Source organism: Chionomys nivalis, chromosome 21 (assembly GCF_950005125.1).
Source record: "Chionomys nivalis chromosome 21, mChiNiv1.1, whole genome shotgun sequence".
In the NCBI taxonomy this organism is placed as follows: domain Eukaryota; kingdom Metazoa; phylum Chordata; class Mammalia; order Rodentia; family Cricetidae; genus Chionomys; species Chionomys nivalis.
Window position 1 is genome coordinate 49,148,254 of NC_080106.1, and position 20,516 is coordinate 49,168,769.

A 20,516-nucleotide genomic window follows, 5' to 3' on the forward strand; every position below is an offset into this window, starting at 1 on the left:
TTTGTTTGTGTTTGAGCTCACATGAACCTGGGCATCATGTTCTACTATGTGTATACCTGCTGACATCATCTAAATGATAATAGTGTAAAACCCAGCTTGTGTGCTTTACTTAGAGACTCTGTGTGTGTGTGCATTGTTGGTTTGACTCTACAAGTGACATTTTCTTTTATGTTTCTTATACCTTTGACATTTGGATGACTTTTAATACTTTATAAAGAGAAAATAGCTTTTATGTTACTTAATCCTCACTACAATGCTTGAGGCACAGGGCTCTGCTCTCTCCTTGTTACAGTCGACATAGAAGCCCTGCAGCGGCTCTCCCACCACCATCCCCTGAGTCTGTTCTACAAAGACAGCAGCCGCTCTTTTTCACCCCTCTTCTTCATTATCTCCACTTTCAATTATTTTAGAGACAATATATATGCCTCCAGCCAGTTTCCACTTCCACGTCACTCTGATTAGCCACCTGTTCCTAATGTCCTTGTGTACGGTGTAGGAGGGCATCCTCGGCTCCCACACCCCACCCTCGTCCGTCAGCATGCCACCCCTTCTCATGCCCCCTTTCATTTGAAAGCTCGGCTGATGGTGCCTCCAGAAGCCTGGGACCCAGGCCCCATGCGCTCTGCACTGCCCACTCAGGAAAAGCAGATTCTTGCTGGGGCTCTTTGCATTTCTTCTCCCTGCTGCTTAGAATAGTCTTTTTATTTTATTAATTTGGTGCATTGGTAATTGAAGTTAGGTCTAATACACAGCAGGCACACACTTTACTACTGAGCACACCTTAACCCCTGTCCAGTGTACTCCAACCCAGACCCACTTGTCTGCCTCCTTCAGATACTGTCCCTGAACCATTTACTCAGGCCTTGTGGTAGAAAACCTTCCTTCCGCTGGCCTACTGTTATCTTTTTACTCCTCCTATGTATTGTTGCGTGGCTTCTTTCAATGGTTGTGAGCCCTTTGAAGACTGCAATCTTGCTTAAATTCAGTCCCTGTCTGCTGAGATTAGTACCTGTCAGCCTGAGTAGTTTGACAGTGTCCCTAATCCCAAAGACCATTAAACTGCGAGTCTTGAATTTGAAGAGGCCCCAAAGATAAGGTGATTCAATTCCATTTCATTGAGCATATTCTCTCTCTTGTTCTGTGCACTCTTCATAAACAATAGGTTCCCAACCTTCTTGCAACCACATACACATCAAAAGAGGAGAAGGTTTGGTCTTGGATGCTCCTTGCTTTTCTCAGCTGCTCATGTGTGAATCTTGAGCGAATTGTCTTTAGCTCAAGAGATTAATTAAGGTTGCTAGGTATGGCCCTGAGCAGAAGGACAGAAAGATGTGGGCATCATTCTCAGTTTTGTTTAAAGAACAGAGTCTTGTAGTGTGTTCACACCATGCTGAACACTGTTGTAGTGTGTTCACACCGTGCTGACCACTGTTGTTGTAGTGTGTTCACACCGTGCTGACCACTGTTGTTGTGGTGTGTTCACACCGTGCTGACCACTGTTGTTGTAGTGTGTTCACACCGTGCTGACCACTGTTGTTGTAGTGTGTTCACACCGTGCTGACCACTGTTGTTGTAGTGTGTTCACACCGTGCTGACCACTGTTGTTGTAGTGTGTTCACACCGTGCTGACCACTGTTGTTGTAGTGTGTTCACACTGCTGACCATTATTGTTGTAGTGTGTTCACACCGTGCTGACTACTTTTGTAAAAGCGTTCATTCTATACCCCTAAGTATAACGGAAGTATTATGGTATTGTAAGCTGTGATCCAACTGTGACCTGGAGACTGTGGTGGCCCGGTAGTTTCTGCATGTCCAGCGGGCTAAAGTAGGTGGTGGAAACCAACAGCTTGAGGGGAGTAGCACAGGCAGAGCAACTGGAGGTCGAGCCGATCTGCATGTAGTAATCCCCAGTGCAGCCATCGCCCCTTTGAGCTCTGAAGTTTCTTAACTACTCAACACGCTTTCAGGGTTTCAGCTGTGGCTTACGCTGTTGGCTGTGGATAATCAGACTGATCACTGGGGACGTACAGTCAAGAGTCTTTAGGTAGAAACTCTCATTTTGGTAACTTTACATTTACACTTTATGTAAAGCATTTTAACTAACTACTAGACAAACATTAGACAGGCTTTTAGAACCTTCTGAAGTCTGTTGTAGACGGTTGTCTTCTGTTTATCTTAGCCTCTTGAGCTGTACAAGGCCATTGACTCATTGCTTCACTTGGCTGTGCAGCCATTCCCCGCCCATCTCCAGAGAAACCCTTTAGTGAAGTTGTAGGTCCCCAAGGCTGCCAGCAGCACCGCCGTTCTTTCTGTCATTCTGCCTGGCTAGTTTAGGTATTTCATGTTTGGAGTTTCTGTTTTAGTGTCCGATGCATTGCATTACGAGACCTAACAGTTCACCCATGCTGGCAATATTGCCATGATTTGCCTCTCTCCCTCCCTCCATTCCTTCCTCCCAGTGTAGAGTTACATGGAGTTTCGCAGTCTTTGGTGGCAGGCCGACCTCTTGCTCATGTGAGTGTTGGTGGGACCTTTGACCCACTTCCATGAGGAAGTGGAATCCGTAATCTTCAGTCTTTGGGGGTCATGACACTTTAGAGTCTGGGGAGGATCATTTTTTACTTCCGTGTATGCTCCTGTGGCAGGAGAGTATCCGTGAGTGAGTCGTGAGTGACCAGTCACATGTTCTAATACAAGTTTATGAACGCAGTGCCCGGGGGTTGGAGTTCATTGACCTGTGCTGTTGGGTTTGATGGCTCCCTGTCTTGACTCAGCTAACAGCGGCTGTTTTAATACAGGCAGATCTCCAAGTGGAGCAGACCCGGCAGCACTTCTACGAACTCTCCCTGGAATATGTGTGCAAGCTACAGGAGATCCAAGAAAGAAAGAAATTTGAGTTTGTGGAACCTGTGAGTAGCAGAACAAGCTTTGCTGTGGGTCCATGTGAACCGTGAGAGACAGAGCGAGGCTTGGAGGGGTGCACAGAGCTAGTCACAGTGTGTGCATGTGAACCGTGAGAGACAGAGCAAAGTTTGGAGGGGTGCACACAGCTAGTCACAGTGTGTGCATGTGAACCGTGAGAGACAGAGCGAAGTTTGGAGGGGCGCACACAGCTAGTCACAGTGTGTGCATGTGAACCGTGAGAGACAGAGCAAAGTTTGGAGGGGTGCACACAGCTAGTCACAGTGTGTGCATGTGAACCGTGAGAGACAGAGCGAAGTTTGGAGGGGCGCACACAGCTTGTCACAGTGTGTGCATGTGAACTGTGAGAGACAGAGCAAGGCTTGGAGCGGGTGCACACAGCTAGTCACAGTGTGTACATGTGAACCGTGAGAGACAGAGCGAGGCATGGAGGGGTGCACAGAGCTAGTTGCAGTCTAGGCAAGCATCTAGAGGAGGGGGAGGCCTTGTCCGCACAGCCCCTGTGAGGGGCACTTGCTATGCGTGGTCTCCCGTACTGCAGCCAGCACAGGTTCTGTCGTCCTCTGCCGCTGCAGCGAATGTGACCGACAGAGCTAATGCTCATGCGATAACAGTTTTCGGTGTCTTTAAAGTGAGCTTGCTTGTTCAAACGTGCTTTTGTTTCAAATACTTATCATGATTTCTAAGTCTTTCTGTAGCTTTTGAATCAGTTTTGTGAACGGCTAACACTAGATTTAAATCTATTTTAGCTTTATTTTTCGTATGTGTACTTGTGTGGGTTTGTACCTGTGAGGACAGGTGAGAGTGGAGAACGGAGGTTCGGTCTCCCTGGAGCTGGGCGAGTAGGTGGGCTGCCATTCAACATGGGCGCTGGGAATTTAGCTTGATTCCTCTAGAAGAGCAGAATGTATTTACAGAGCCAGGTCTCGAGCCCCTAGAAACACCGGTTTTGTTATTATATAGGTGTCTTCTAATAAGTTCAGTTACTTACATATTAATATGTATATAGAGTGTGTGGCTGTAAACCTCTTGATCAAGTATAGATATCATTCCATACAATAGGTTTTAGCAAAAGATTGTGTGATAATTTTATTATAGACTGCATTCTTCCTTACTTTATTGAACTATACTTCAAATACTATAGTGGGTCTATTATGTTCATGGTGAGAAACAAAGGCATAATCAAAAATACTTTTTAAAAAAGGCAGTGGAATGATAGAATCAACGTGAATCAGTCAGAGAAAATTAAACCTTAAAGTGGTCCTGTCATGGTGAAATGGCTGTGGCGCACATCACTGTTGGTTATGACGTCAACTCTGGGTTGACATCATTGTTCTAAGTGCTACCCTGTTCACCCTCTCTCCACACAGTGGCTCAGGCAGATGCTCATGCCACCCCAGTGTAGCAGACAGACACGGAAGGGAGAACTCAGTGATTTTTCCAGTGTCACCAGTGACTGGTGGGTGTTGATGCAGACTGACTGACTGCACCAGCTCCTTCTTAGTGTGTATATCTTTCAGCACTCTGAAAAAAATCAGTTCAGAATTTTAAAATTCTGGGGCCTTCTGAGAAGGGGTAGGTTGGGGGGCACTCCCCGAACACCTCTGCGACAGTACCTGGAAGCTGGAAGACGTTCATGCTTGAGCTGATTTGACCTTCCTGTGTGCTGGCTTTGCTACAGGGCTCAGGTTTCAGTTATCAGTGACTGTCAGGACTCTCTTGACTAAGGAGGTACAAGTGGATGACTTAGAATTGGTTGTTTTTGGAGACCATTGCATAAAGATTGTTTACCGATGCTGGTGTTTGTGAGCACCAACGTTCTGCATTTTCAGGACAGAACCATGGATAGGTAATACACACTTGTAATTATTGAAGTTCTCATGACTTATTGGAAACTACTTTATATCAGTGAAAGGACAGACAGGGATATGGTTGGGAGTTACATATGCTTCTTATTTTCTCTATTATTTTTTGTTTTGATGTGCACTAATGCTTCTTTCTCCTTTGTCTTAGATGCTGTCCTTTTTTCAGGGAATGTTCACTTTCTATCATCAGGGACATGAACTTTCCAAAGACTTCAATCACTACAAAATGGAACTACAGATCAACATTCAGAATGTAAGGAAACGAAAGCCTTTGGCATTTAAAAGATGTTCGGGTTCTGCCTCTGTCTGCCAAGCTTTAGGACCAAGCTGGTACTGAGAAAGTAGGGATTTGTTGCCACCAAGTGGTCAGATCTTGGTATAACAATCTTTTCTTTAGCTAATGGAGGCTAAAGAAATTCTCCCCTTTGGAGGCTCTTCCTGGGCTTTCTGGGGACAGGTCTCAAGGTAAACTTTGTTACGCTAACGCTGAATCATCTGTGTAAGAAACTGCTGTCCCAGCATTCCAGCTCGGCTCTGGTGTTAACTGTCAGTCATGTGTTTCCTTCCCAGACTGGCTTGTGGAATGGCGGCCCTACACGTTAGGCATGTTCACTAATGTGTTAGTGTACTCGGCTACCTTTTGCTTTCGTTGCTGTCTTTTGTGGAATGTGTGCTTTCCGTCTGATCTTGGGAAATGAGATTTAGAGATCTTAAGATTCTCTTATGCTGAGAAGATGGCTCTTTGACCCCAAGGAAGGACCTGAGTTTGGGTCCCCAGAACCCACATAAAGCCATGTTTGGTAGCCTGCGTCTGTAATACCAGTGCTCTTTCAGCAGGGGGAGGTGGAGAGAAGAGGACCTTTGGTTGTGGAATGGCTAGCCAGTGAATTCAGCACAAACAGCCAGGGATCTTGTCTCCAGTGAGTTGGGGCCAATACTAAGGTCTTTCTCCGACTATGTTCCCTACTCTGTGGTTTGCTAACCTCCACCCGCATATGAACACATCCCCCACCCCATCCTGTATGCTTCATTCATGCGTACACTCAGACCTCCACACGCATATGAACACATCCCCCACCCCATCCTGTATGCTTCATTCATGCGTACACTCAGAAAGCTAAGGGAAAAGATTTTCTTTGGGAGACAAATGCTTTTTCTGGTTAAGGCCTTTCTCATCAGTTGTGTTTTCATAGAAGAGCTACTGAGAGTCTGTGAGGCCCGGTGTGACACACAGCACACACGGAAGCACACATGTGGGTGTCTGCGTGGTGTGGTTGTGTGCTTTAGAAGTTAGCTAGTAGAACTTGAAACAGACGTGCAAGTTTGTGTGTGCACGTGTGTCCTGGTCCCCTCGGATTGCTGGTGGAGGTAGCAGAACCACTTTCTCTCTGTGTGAGGCCGACACCTGTGTCTTCCTCAGTCGCTCTCTGTCCTGGCTTCAGAGACAGGGTCTGTCATCGGCTGTGGAGCTCACTGGTGCTCTAAGGTGTCAGTCAGAGAGCTCCCAGCTCCACTTCTCCCTCCTGTCAATACCGTGATCCCTGCTGCTGCTGCTGCAGCCGCCTACAGACATGGTGTCCACCTCCATGTGGGTGTGATTAGATTCACAGCAAGCACTTCCCTGACTTAGCCATTTCTCCAGCCCACTAGAATTTATAATGAAATTATTTATTTATTTGCATTTTTTTTTAAATTTCCGCCTCCTCCCTGCCTCCTACCTCCTTCCCCCTCCCCCCACTCCTTTTCCCCTCCCTCTCCATTCCGAAGAGCAGAGCAGTCAGGGTTCCCTGCCCTGTGGGAAGTCCAAGATCCTCCCCTGTTGTGATCCAGCTGCACTCACTCCCCCTGACCGGCAAGGGAACTTCCTTGTGGCCTGTAATTGACAAGGATATTTGTGTTCTTTCTGGCTGTAATTGACAAGGATGTTTGTGTTCTTTCTGGCCGGTGAGTCTCCACAGAAGGAATAGAGGTATAAAAGGTTGCTGGGCAAAATAAAGGTTGCTGTTCTTCCACCCGAAAAGACCCCCCCCCCCCCCAAGTCTTGGCTAGGCTATCCAGGCTGTGCTGGCCGCAGCACTCCCCCCTCCATCCAGGTCCAGGAATGTGAGCATCCAAACAGGCTAGGTTCCCACAAAGCCAGTACATATAGTAGGATCAAAACCCAGTGCCAAAAAACAATGACATCTTGAATTTTGCATGCAAATGGATGGAAATAGAAAACACTATCCTGAGTGAGGTAACTCAGACCCAAAAAGATGAACATAGGATGTACTCACTCATAATTTGTTTCTAGCCATAAATAAAGGACATTGAGCCTATAATTTGTGATCCCAGAGAAGCTAAATAGGAAGGTGAACCCAAAGAAAAACATATAGTCATCCTCCTGGATATTGGAAGTAGTCAAGATTGCTGGGCAAAAATGGGGAACTTGGGGCTGGGGTGGGATGGGGATAAGGGGAAATGGGGAGAGTGAAGTGAGGGGGGAGGATGGGGGAGCTTGGGGAATGGGATGGTTGGGATAAAGGGAGGGTGGATATGGGAGCAGGGCTCCTTGGAGAAGGAGTGGCTCCTGGGCAGAGATCAGAGGATAAGGAGCTGGAGGATCGCATGTCTAGTAGCCTCCTGGACACCTGTGTGACATCTGGGGCATCAGCACAAATAGCGGGAGTTCCGCGTGTTAAGTCCCAGAGGATGCATGCATGTATGTAGACCGTTTCTGTCCTACACATGTATGAAGTGAGGGAAGGAATCTCACCGAAACGATGAGTGAAATGAACTGGCGTGAAATCAGTACAAACAGACCCAGACATAGGAAATGCTAGAGGTGCGGAGAAGAAAGGGAACATTTATTTATTTTAATTTATTAAAAAAAAAACTGTTTTCTCATTTTACATGCCAAATCCAGGTCCCACTCCCTTCTCTCCTCCTGCTCCCTCCACCTTCTTCCCCTTTTCCCCACCCCTCCCCCATCCACTCCTCAGACAGGGTAAGGCTTCCCATGGGGAGTCAACAAAGTTCAGCACATTGCTTGGAGGAAGGACCAAGACCCTCCCCCACTATATCTAGGCTGTGCAAGGTATCCCTCCAAAGAGAACGGGTTCCAAAAAGCCAGAACAAGCAGTAGGGATAAATCCTGGTCTCACTGCCAGTGACTCCACAGTCTGCCCCAGGCATATAACTGTCACCCATGTTCAGAGGGCCTAATTTGGTCCTATGATGGTCCCCGGCTGTCAGGCCAGAGTCAGTGAGCTCACACTAACTAGCTCAGGTCAGCTGTTGCAGTGGGTGTTCCCATCATGGTCTTGATCCCTTTGCTCAAATTCTCACTCCTCCTACTCCTCGACTGACTTTGGGAGCTCAGCCCAATGCTCCACTGTGGTTTTCTGCCTCTGCTTCCATTAGTTGTTGGATGTAGGTTCTATGGTGACTTTTAAGATTGTCTTCAGTCTGACAACAGGGCAGAGCCAGTTCGGGCAGTTCTATTGCTTAGGGTCTTAGCGAGGGTCATCCTTGTGGATTCCTGGGAACTTCTCTAGTGCCATATTTTGCTAGCCCCATAATAACTCCTTTAATCAAGGTATCTCTTTCCCTGCTTTTCCATTTTGACCATCCTGTTCCCTCTAGTTCTCTTCCCTGACTCCCCCCCCCACCTCCCAATTTTCTAAGGAGGTCTTGTCCATTTCACCTTCCCAGGGGATCTATGTATGTTTCTCGTAGGGTTCTCCTTGTTACTTAGCTTCCTGGGGTTGGAACATTTATTTTTGAGACAGAGTTTCTCTGCAGCCCTGGTTGTCCTAGAACTTGCTCAGATTCAGAGATCTGCTTGTCTCTGTCTCACGAGTGCTGGGACTAAGGGTGTGTACCGCCACCACTGCCCCGTCCAAGCCTGGCCTTGCTAAAGTGCAGACAAAGCTTTTTTCTTTTCATATTAGCTCATCATTTCTGGAAACGGTTTTCATTTCGCAGCCTCCCATTTCCCTAGGAGAAATGTACCATCGCACCATGTTTTCTTTCTTTTTTTTTTCCAGCCTTATGTCTTTGACAACCGTTTACATGATAGGGAGGAGAGAGGGAAATTTCAATAATAATTTTCTGTCTGGCCCTTTGCAGTTTCACACCAGCAGTTTTGGGTGTTAGCACAGATTTTGAGTCTTGCTGAAGAAGTGTCTCTAAACTGGGTTGTGGTGTTCAGAGTGTTCACTCGGCTGATCTCGGCAGCCATGTCTCCTGGGTCTCTGAAATGTGACTAGCCTCCTTAGATGCATGCGTGAACGTTATTTGCGGCTGAGATCTTCCTCCTCCTCCACTTCCTTGGGGGAAGAAATGTCATTTTCTATTGTAGTTACCACAGTCTAGAAAAATGGACACTGAGTTTTTGTTAACTTGCAAAGAATAATTATTCAGAGTTTTCGTGCTCCGATTGCTGCTGTAGTAGTAACTGCATGGACCAGGTTGCCTGTTACCAGCACCTTTTATTTTCCCAGGAAGGTAGATATTTTATGGCTTGTTTGCTCTTTAAGATGTCACAGGACCAGGGAGTTTTATGATGGAGTGACTTGCTCTGGTGTTGAGCACTGAAGTAGCTGGCTTGTTTCATTAGCTTCTCTTCTCCAAGTTCACCATTCGATTTTGTTATCTTTGAATATAAATCTTGGTAAGGAGACACACTGGAAAGAAGAGGCTTTTTTGGTTTCTGCAGATTTGATTTTGGTTACACAGAGTCATTAAAATATACACACCAAAACATTGTAGAAGGTGGAATTTATCAGTATGTTTTCTGTTTCAGACACGGAATCGATTTGAGGGAACCAGGTCAGAAGTGGAAGAACTTATGAATAAAATCAGACAAAATCCCAAGGACCACAAGCGAGCAAGCCAGTTCACAGCGGAAGGCTACCTGTATGTCCAGGAGAAAAGTAAGACATGTGCAAAACAGGCTGAGTGGCTGGTTAAAGTCCGTGGTACAGTCTGTACTCTGTGCCTTACAGGAGAGCTTCCCATGAGCGCAGTCAACACAGTGAGAAGATTTGAGCAGAATGATCAAAACCAAACCAAGGGACTGCATCTGTGGGGTACACATGCGAGCTCTCTTGACACTGAGATGTTTTACTGTGTAACTGAAGTGACCTTAAATTCCCTGTATAGTCCAGGCTGGCTTCAACCCAAAGTGCGAAAATTCTAGACTTTTCTTTTCCTCTTCTGACTAGCACATTTAGCGGTTTCTGTAGCACATGCATTGTGTTCTGTGGTAACTGGAGAAGAGTTAAGGCAGGTAGAAGGATGTGTGCAGGCCCTGTGCTGCTGTGACTAAGACTGGAGAGGCCAGAGAATCACATCCCCACTAACACCTGGGAAGTTTTTTTGAATCCTTATAGTACTGTGATAGTTGGGAAATTACCCCAGTACTCTTTTTTGCCCTCTGTGGTCTTGAAGGCATATTTAAATATAAAAACATATGTTTATTTTTTTATATGTGGATGGGTGTGCGGAGTGTGTGAACCATATGAACAGGAGACTAAAGAGGTCAGAAGAGGGTGCTGAGTCCCCTGGATCTGGAGTTTTGGGTGGTTGTGAACCAAACCCAGGTCCTCTGCAAGAGCAGCAAGTGCTCTTGCTGCGGAGCCATTTCTCCAGCTCCTTTGCACACATTTCTGCCTTGGCTTCAGCGTGGTGCTTTTGCCATGCTGCCGTGCTGTGTTCAGGGGTTTGTTTCTGAGCGAGCTAAGGCTGCAAGCACACCTCCAGGGGTGACCCTGTCACCAGCACATTTCTGCTCTTTCTTTTCAGTCCTTAGCAGTTCCAGCCAGTGCTGTGACCGCTCCTGCCGATATCTTCCTGTCTCCACATCTCTGCATCCTCTCCTACCTCCTCATGACCCTGCCACTCATATAAGGCAGTGGGGGCATCTTGTTCTTCCAGTTTATTCTGAGATAGGTTGTTTTCTAAGAAGTTCTTAGGAAAGGATTAGAGAGACTGCTCAGCGTTAAGAGCGCTTGCTCTTCCTGAGGACTACGGTGCAATGCCAGCCCCCATGCCTTGTGGCTCACAACTCTTTTTTTTTTTAACCCTAACCCTAAAACCCTAACCCTAACCCTAACCCTAAAACCCTAACCCTAAAACCCTAACCTTAAAACCCTAACCCTAAAACCCTATCCCTAAAACCCTAACCCTAACCCTAACCCTAACCCTAACCCTAACCCTAACCCTAACCCTAACCCTAACCCTAACCCTAACCCTAACCCTAACCCTAACCCTAACCCTAACCCTAACCCTAACCCTAACCCTAACCCTAACCCTAACCCTAACCCTAACCCTAACCCTAACCCTAACCCTAACCCTAACCCTAACCCTAACCCTAACCCTAACCCTAACCCTAACCCTAACCCTAACCCTAACCCTAACCCTAACCCTAACCCTAACCCTAACCCTAACCCTAACCCTAACCCTAACCCTAACCCTAACCCTAACCCTAACCCTAACCCTAACCCTAACCCTAACCCTAACCCTAACCCTAACCCTAACCCAACCCTAACCCTAACCCTAACCCTAACCCTAACCCTAACCCTAACCCTGGCTCACAACTCTTCAAGGGAAATCTGATGTCGCTGGTTCTCCACTCACATATACCAATGCACATGATTAAAAATCTTAAAAGATATTTAGAAGACTGTAGATGGATATAGAAATACTGCTACATAGCAGTATTTGACCTATAGTCATTTTATGTTGTCTGTTTTGTGTGTCCTATGACAAAGGACTTGAGGGCTGGTACTTTAGCCAAATGGTTTACTTGGCTCCTGATTTTGGTGGTTGGGAAGAATCCCGTGGCTGAACCACAATGGAGCAAAGTGGAAAAGGAAGCAGATTGCTGCACGTGTAAGGGATGCTTTGCTTTAAAATAAAGTTTCTGGAGAGATGGCTTAGTTTGTAAAGTACCTGCACTAGAAGCCCGAGGATTTGACTTAAGATCCCAGCACCCATCTAAAAAAGCTGTGTGTGGCCACGAGTGTCTAATCCTGGTACTGTACAGAGGTAGAGACGACAGAAATGGGTGGCTCCTCGGAGCTCACTGGCGGGCCAGTCCAGGCATTGGCGAGCTCTGGGTCTTCAGAAGAGACGGTGGACGTGATAGTGGAAGATACTTGACCTCATGTATCCATGGATGTGGACGTGCTCAGGCCCACACATGTGCATGCACCACACACACTATTGCCTTGAGAACTAACCTGAGAGCTCTGTGAATCCCGTGTGGGGGTGGCGCCCATCACCCGGTCAGGACTGATGGTTGAACAATCACCAGTCATTGTACAGTTGCTGTGTCAGGCTCAGTCTAGAGGAGTTTCTAGCTGGGAAATTAAAGAAACAAAATATCATCCAGTGTTGAAGTCTTCAACTGATCAGACGTATTTAATGTTTCACTTCTTACCCTTAGCTTTGCTCAGGGCGCTTCAGTTTCCTTTCATTGGTTAAGTGTGGCCGGCTTCACTGACATTCACATTGGCCGGCTGGGGAGGAGAGGATTCAGGGAGTGGTAGTGCTGCCCAAGCTCCGAGTCGAAGCTGGAGGCGCCAGGATGCTGTGTTTCCTCCATCTAACCTGGAATGCCCCGTAGCTCTTGGGTTTTCTAGCACACTGGAAGTTTATCATTTCCGAGGATGATAGTTACCGCGTGAGTGTGGATGAGGCCACGGGAGCTGGCTCTCCCTTCCCATTGGGGAATCACCCTGGTGTCATACCATGTGACCTTAGCTCACAGTTATCTACTGAAAATGTCTTAAACTCAGGTCTCACAGTGTTCTGAGGGGCTTCCTGTCTCTTGTAGTCCCCCCTTCTGTTAGCCCTGCATTTTTTGCTTGGCTGAACTGTGCAGTAATGTGCTCCCCTGGGGCATGTCTGCCTCCTGTGAGGAAAGACACAAAGATCTGTGCTTTGTTGAAGGGCCGGCTCCATTTGGGTCCAGTTGGGTCAAACACTATTGCATGTATCGGAAAACAGCCAAGAAATTCAACATGATCCCGTTTGAGCACCGATCTGGGGGGAAACTGGTAAGTACTTGATGTTAGTTTTGTATTTTTATGAGAGCTACTTGTTGGGCCTGCCATTGTAATAATTTGATATTGACTTGAGAAATTTGGTTTTAGGATTAAAATCTTTGTTTGTTTCTAAATCACAGGCCTGTACCTTTAGAGTTAGATTTTAAGACAGAGCAGCAAAGGTCTTATGTCACTGTTTCAGAAGAGAAGGGTGATTACTGCATTCAGTTTTGTGACTCAATTACGTAGGACTTATTTTTGTAGGAGATCTCGCCTGTACACACATTGTATATTCACAGTCTGCAAAAAATGGAAGGTGTAGTGATCTCAATGAATTCCTTCTTGTTGGTTAGGCACGTAAAGTTCTCATGTGGTTCTTCCCTGTTTAACTAGCTGCTCATTTCTAAGAGATGACTGACAGAGCCAAGCCTGATAGTAAGACGTTAGGATCTCGTTGTGCAAGGAAGGTGACCTTCCTGTGGCGCTCAGAGCAAGCCCTGGCTCACTAGCAGCAAGCGTGATTGGCCACACACTATTAAGAAAGCAGGTCCGTTTGCTGCTGGTGGTGGTTGTGTTGACATTTTACTTATGTGAACTCAGAATTAATCTAAGCTGACATCTGTCCACACACCTTTGCTTCTTTCAGAGACAGATAGACAGATAGGCAGACAAGCAGGCATTAAAGCAGACTGTAAGAAGGAGCCTTCTGTAATGATGGACATAGAAAAGAGCTGCCAAGAAGAGGCGGGAGCAAGGCTGTGGGTCCCTTGTAGAAGGCGGGGGTTGAAACATTAGCTTTGAGCCTGAATTTGCAGTTTCTACGGCATTTCTACCTAGCGACTGTGTTCTGCTCTAGGTTCCAAACGATAAAGTGATGTGTTATAGGATGCAGCTGTGACCTTGGGTCATTAAAAATATTTACAGATCCTCAGTTTCTGGACTTAGACTTCTTAGTGTTGCTCTCTGCTAAGCCACCATGTTTCTTCTGTCTCTATCCCCGGTCTAAGCTCTTCGGGAGGCTGTTGGCAAGAGACAAAGTGGGGAAAAAATGTCCTGCTCAGTCAGGAAGCAGGAGTACTGCTCAGACCGACTGGCTCCATGGTTAGTGGATGCACCCTTGTCTTAGCCCTGAGTGCTCTCAGGTCAGTCCTTATGCAATTGCAGTGTTTACAGGCTAATAGTGCTCATGCCAGTATTGACACAGGGTGTCATATAGTGTGATATTAAAGCAAATTTTGACTCTTTACAAAAGTGTGTGTGAACAGGTGGACCGCCCTTGAGTGCCTGGACCCTGCTGGTAATCATCCTGCAGTTAGCATTTGTGAAGTCCGCTACCAGTACTGCCGTCAGGAATAACTAGAGAACCTCAGGAAGGGACCAGAGTGGCTGCAGAGCTGAAGGGGTTAGCCTTGGCTCCTGCGGGGCCAAACAGTGCATTCTGTGCACAGAGTGAAGGGGTTAGCCTTGGCTCCTGCAGGGCTGCACCAGTGCATTCTGTGCTCAGAGTGAAGGGGTTAGCCTTGACTCCTGCAGGGCTGCACCAGTGCATTCTGTGCAGAGTGAAGGGGTTAGCCTTGGCTCCTGCGGGGCCGCACCAGTGCATTCTGTACACAGAGTGAAGTGGTTAGCCTTGGCTCCTGCGGGGCCGCACTAGTGCATTCTGTACACAGAGTGAAGGGGTTAGCCTTGACTCCTGCGGGGCCACACCAGTGCATTCTGTGCAGAGTGAAGGGGTTAGCCTTGACTCCTGCGGGGCCACACCAGTGCATTCTGTGCAGAGTGAAGGGGTTAGCCTTGGCTCCTGCGGGGCCGCACAGTGCATTCTGTGCTCAGAGTGAAGGGGTTAGCCTTGGCTCCTGCAGGGCCGCACCAGTGTACAGAGATTTGAGCATTGTGCTTATTTGCAGGGGGATGGAGAGGTGTTCTTTTTGAAAGAATGCACCAAAAGATACACCGACTCCATCGACAGAAGGTTTTGCTTCGACATTGAAGCTGCTGACAGGTAAGTTATTGGAATTAATTAGATATGATATTAAAACTCGTTTGACAGTATTTTTTTCAAAAACAAGTTGAAGGAGTGATTCCTGTGAACTAGAAAAATGTTACCTTTTTATGTTTCCAGGTCACCTTCATTGTAAACTGTTGTTGGTCACTATATAGTTGTAGCGTCACAGCTTTATTTTGGCCGAGGACTGAACTCTTCCTAACCTGTCCTGAAAGAGAAACATTGAACATTTCTTTGTTGATGCCCTTCTGATTGACAGCAGGAGAATAGTGAAAGAGGGTGTGAATGGAGTGTGACGTCAGAAGGCAGTCTTGTTGTAGCAGTACAGAAACTGGGTTTATTCGTGTGTGTGTGTGTGTGTGTGTGTGTACGCGCGCGCACAATTCCAGTGTGCGTTCTCATTGTTGAGTAGGGCATCTAGGCAAACCCCCCCTTTTTTTTGTTTTTTTTTCGAGACAGGGTTTTTCTGTGGTTTTGGAGCCTGTCCTGGAACTAGCTCTTGTAGACCAGGCTGGTCTCGAACTCACAGAGATCCGCCTGCCTCTGCCTCCCAAGTGCTGGGATTAAAGGCGGGCGCCACCGCCGCCTGGTTTAGGCAAACCCTTTTGCTGTAGTCAAAGACTTTTCTTACCAAGTCACTTCCAAGCATTCAGCTTTACCATTGTCTTTGACAGGAAGACAGAAATAATGATGCCTGGTACTAATGTTTGTGTCCTACATGCACTCAGCGCTGTGGGTGGCGAGTCCATGCCACCCTGCGTGGCTGTAGTAGTTTGTACACAAATCTGTTTGATGCCTGTGTAATACAAGTTTTCCAAAGGAGAGTAGTAAGGACAAACTCAATTGTTGCTGCTTTCGTCTTGTGATCTAGCTGAGAATGTGGAGTTTGTATAGAGGAAAAGACCCATGAGTGAATTCACTCAAGACTAGTCACATTCAGCACCTGACAAATTTGGCAGTACCGTGACAGGGACATATAAAGGAAGGTTTTGCCGAGATTATAACAGAGAGTATTGCTTGAAAATGTGCTAAAATTTAAGTCACTTACAGACTGCTTAGTAACCTGTAAGACTTCTGTGTGTTCTCAAGAAGACCATGTGTTCACAGCTGCCCTTGACCCGGTCCTTTCTGTTTCCGGGTATTTTATCTCATCAGTCCTCACCCTCTCCCAGGTGAGAATGTGAGCTCCCAGTGCTGGAGTGAGGCGAGAACTGAGGTCTGAACCTGGACTTTCCCCCAGGAAGGCCAGTCTCGTGTCTGCCATGTTACAGGCACCAGAAGACGGATGTGCAGTCAGGCTGCTCTTAGGTAATCAATACAGACGAATCGGAGTCTAGTTTGCTAGGTGGTGCTTTGGGAGCGTCTGTGCACTGAGTACGGTTTGTGTCGTACTTGCTGAAGCTCCTAGTTTTGGAGACATTGATGATGCCGAATGAAGTTTGCTGACCACAGTCTTTACGTGACTGTAAACTGTAACCTTTTTCTGCTGCTCAAAATGACAGATGAGAGATTATTACTAAGTCATTTTTATATAGAGATAAGATCTTGTGAGGTGGACAAGGCTAGCCCACAATCCCTCTTTCTCAGTCTCTCCAGTGCTGGGATAACAGACTCTTACTCCATACCTGGCTAGGTAAATAACTTGAAAATAGATGAAGAATTGAAATTTACAGGAAACCTGCCCTGGTGGTTTGTTAATTTTTATAAGACCGTCCCCTTTTGAAATACAGTTGACATTAACACATATGAAAGCAGCACGGAAGAGAGTGTTTTTACTGACGACATGTCCCGTTCCTTGAATTGCTGTTCTCTGCTGGGTTCACATCAGTACCTAGTGTATGTTAAGACCCAGAACTCCTGTTTGCCCCCTCCCCTCCCTTCCTTCCTTCTTCCCCCCTTCCTCCCTTCTTCCTTTCCTTTCTTCCCCCTTTCTTCTTCCCTTCATGTAACCCCACTGGACTTTGACCTACTATTTTCTCTTGCCTCTAATTCCTAAGTGCATGTGCGCCTGTGCCAAGTTATGACCCCGGTCTTTACCAACTCCAGCCATTGCTCCCATCCTCTCTAACTCTGGTTGCCCCTCCCTGCATTAGTCAAGGTTCTCTAGGATTTGTTGGAATGACTTTCAGGGTGCACTCCCAGCTAATTCAACAGTGGTTTCTGTGACCGGAAAGTCCTAGAATGCAGTAGCTGCTCAGCCCACAAGGCTGGGTGTCTCCACTGGCCTTCAGTGTGTGCTGGAACCCTGAAGAAGTCGACTCCAGTGCCAGTAAAGAAATGGATGTGTTAGCCAGGCTAGGACAAGCAACAAAATCTTCCTTTTTCTGTGTCCTTATATAGACTTCTAGAAGGTGTGGCCCAGTTTAAAGGTGTACCATCCCGCCTTCAGCTCTGAATTAGACGTGTGTCTTCCTGTCCCAAAGGTCTGGACTAGAAGTGAATTCATCCACTTTCAAACCAAGTAAAAAATCTGATAAGTGTGCCCTCTATTTTTGGATTGTAGTTCATTCCAGATTGTAGCATGAGTTCTAACAGGTCTTAATAATAAAAGCCTAGCATGAGATATAGGGTAAAATGCTGAGAGATCAGAGAGATGAAAGAGCCAGACCACAGCCATCTTACCTCTCAACTTTCCAGCCAAAAAGGGACTGAGTTTCTGTTTCCTCCTGCCTTATCACTTCCTTTCTCCACCCAGCCATTTCACTTCCTGTCTGTCTGGACAGACCTCCAGACCTCCATGGTTAGCTAGTGACTAGCTCCACCCTCTGGTCTTCAGACAAACTTTATTTGTACAAACAGATATTGCCACAGCATAGGTAGTCATGTTGACACCCGATAATAGTCATCACACTCCCTCAGCAGTGTCTACTGCACACTCCCCTTCCCCTTTTAATATTTATTTATTTTAAAAATGGAGGCCAGAAGAGGGCATTGAATAACCTGGAACTGGAGTTACAGATGGTTGTGAGCTGCCAGATGGGAGCTGACAAACGAACCTGGGTCTTCTACAAGAACAGCAAATGCTCTTAATTATGAGCCATCTCTACTGCCCCTGCTTGTTTTTATGTTCTGAGTGTTTGGATGTATGTATGTGCACCATGTTCATGCTGTGCCTGAAGAGGCCAGAAGAGGGCGCCAGATCCCCTGGACCTGGAGTTAAAGATGGTTGCTGCCATGTGGTTGTTGGGAACCAAATCAGGTCCTCTGCAAAAGCAGGCATTGATTTGAACTGCTGAACCCTCCCCTAGCTTCTCTTCTGCTTTTAAATTTATTATTATTATTATTAGCCATAGAGACTTTTAAAAACTGTGTATAGAAACTACGGAGAAACCCTGTCTCAAAAATTAAAAAAAAAAAAAAAAAAAAAAAAGAAACTTTATAGACTATCTATAGTCATGGGCACACTTAGCATTCCTTACCTCTACCCACTTGTATTTAAATGTCAGAACAAAAAAATTCAGTTTTGTAACTAGTCTTCATTCAGACTGATACTGCCTCCCGTCAGTCCACACCATATTAGTTTGTGCCTTTTTGTTTTGTTTTGTTTTGTTTTTGTTTTGAGACAGGGTTTCTCTGTGTAACATCCCTAGCTGTCCTGGAACTAGCTCTTGTAAACCAGGCTGGCCTTGAACTCACAGAGATCCGCCTGCCTCTGCCTCCTGAGTGCTGGGATTAAAGGCGTGCGCCACCACCGCCTGGCTAGTTCATGTCTTTAAAAAACACCAACGAACAACTTGTTCTCATTATCAGTGAGCCCTTTCCTTCCACCTGCTGCCATTTCTTTTGTTCCACAGCAACAGACCCTCTTCCATCGTGCTGGTGTCTCTCGTGTCTCTCTTCTGTTCTGTCAGGTTCCCGACAGTCTTGGTGCCTCCTCCTCTGCAGGTTCTGTCCCGGTGGCCATCCGTTCTGTGTTTTCTCTGCTCAGGGCCCACTCTCCCCCATGATGCTGACTGCTCTGCTGTTCAAGGGCACTGTGCTTCCTACTTTCTTCCTATCTTGCTGCCCTTTTTGGTTTTTTGCCTTGTTCTCCAGCTCATTTTCCAGATCCTGTGGCACTGAGTTCTTCGGAACTCTTTTCTCCCTACTGCATCCCCTAGTGACCTCTAGCTCATAATAGCGCCATAGTTATATCGGTGATGGACAGATGTGTTTCCTTCCCCAGACATCAGGGTCTTGTGTCTGGCTGGCCTTCTGCATTTCACAGTTGGAGCTCATATGTTGCTTCTTTTATAATTTTTCCAAGGATCTTTTAAATTTTCATTGTTTTGGGGCACGGTTGGTGTTTCAACCTGGTGCACTGCCTACAGTGGAAGCGCTGCTCCGCTGTGTGTTGTGTAGGTCCCTACTTTTGTTAGGAGGGGAAAGTATACCCTGTTGATGGGATCCAGCATTACACACACACACACACACACACACACACACACACACGAATTCAATCTTATGAAAACACATTCCGGCCTACATGAAATAATATTATTTTTTAAGTCTTAATTTTTTTAAACTATCTGGTTAATTTGCAAACTTACTCCTAATCATAATATATTTTCTTTATGATTTCTTTGAGTTTTCTGAATGAATTCAGTTTTTAAAAAATATTTATTTATTTGTTCATTATGTATACAGTGTTCTTCCTGCGTGTGTGCCTGCAGGCCAGAAGAGGACACAAGATCTCATTACAGATGGTTGTGAACCACCACGTGGTTGCTGGGAATTGAACTCAGGACCTCCGGACGAGCAGCCAGTGCTCTTAACCTCTGAGCCATCTCTCCAGCCCATGAATCCAATTTTTATTTTGGGATTATAGACTCCTATTGCTTTTTTTATTTCTCAGTAGAGAAACATCTATTTGTATTTGCTCTTGCCAGTATGTAGTCGTTTAGGGTGAAAAATCCTCTCATCCCAACAGTTTTACTCATCTGTGGACCAAACACTGGTGGCCGGTCGCTGGAGGCTTGGCTCAGCAGTCAAGAGCATGTCCGGGTCTTGCAGAGAACTGAGATTCCCAGCACCCAGATAAGGCAGTTTACACTGTCCGTAACTTCTGTTCCAGGGGATCTGGTTCTCTCTTCTGGGTCTACAGGCGCTGTACTTTGGTGTACATATCCCCACCCCAACATAAACACATAATTTAAAAAAATCTTAGGGAAAAACTATTGGGCTGGATAAGAAGGGTGAATGTACCTTGAAATCTCTGTAGTTCTGAAGTCCTCAAAGTATGACTTAGAATTTCAAATGTGATGGACCGTGGTTTTTTTATTCCCCTGATTTCTGGCCCAGAAGACTACTAGAAACCACAGGTAGTTCACTCCCCTTTGTTAGGCTATGCATTCCACGGGAGCGGGTCCTCTCTCACCTAGCAGAACCAGACGGAGGACAGTCCCCAGGTTTGCGCTGCAGGAACTCACATTGTGTTGCTCTTCAGAGGAGACAGAACTGGGATTAGGTTCAGTCGTGCACCCAGCAGTCAGCAGCCTCTTCTGCACTGCTGCTGCACCTCGAGCCTAGGCGTAGCCCGTTTTAGAGTGAGTGGGCATCGTGAATGGGTTTCTGCACAGTTCCTCTTGGGATCTTTTTGAATAGCAACTTCATAGCTGATTGCTTGCTTTTAATCTAAATCTTGCCTTCTTTCCAAGTATCAGTTTTGCTGTTTTGTATTTTGAATGGAAAAGGAAGTGACATTGTGGGTGA

General features: G+C 46.3%; 1 protein-coding gene across 1 annotated transcript in view; it reads left to right on the top strand.

Moving 5' to 3' along the window:
• Arhgap10 (Rho GTPase activating protein 10) overlaps nt 1-20,516 on the top strand; it is a 258,973-nt gene that overhangs the window by 103,228 nt on the left and 135,229 nt on the right. Inside the window, exons 7-11 of the mRNA XM_057753626.1 lie at nt 2,799-2,909; nt 4,936-5,040; nt 9,574-9,703; nt 12,726-12,832; nt 14,728-14,822. Coding sequence (XP_057609609.1) covers nt 2,799-2,909; nt 4,936-5,040; nt 9,574-9,703; nt 12,726-12,832; nt 14,728-14,822 — 548 coding nt within the window. The remainder of the gene's footprint in view (nt 1-2,798; nt 2,910-4,935; nt 5,041-9,573; nt 9,704-12,725; nt 12,833-14,727; nt 14,823-20,516) is intronic.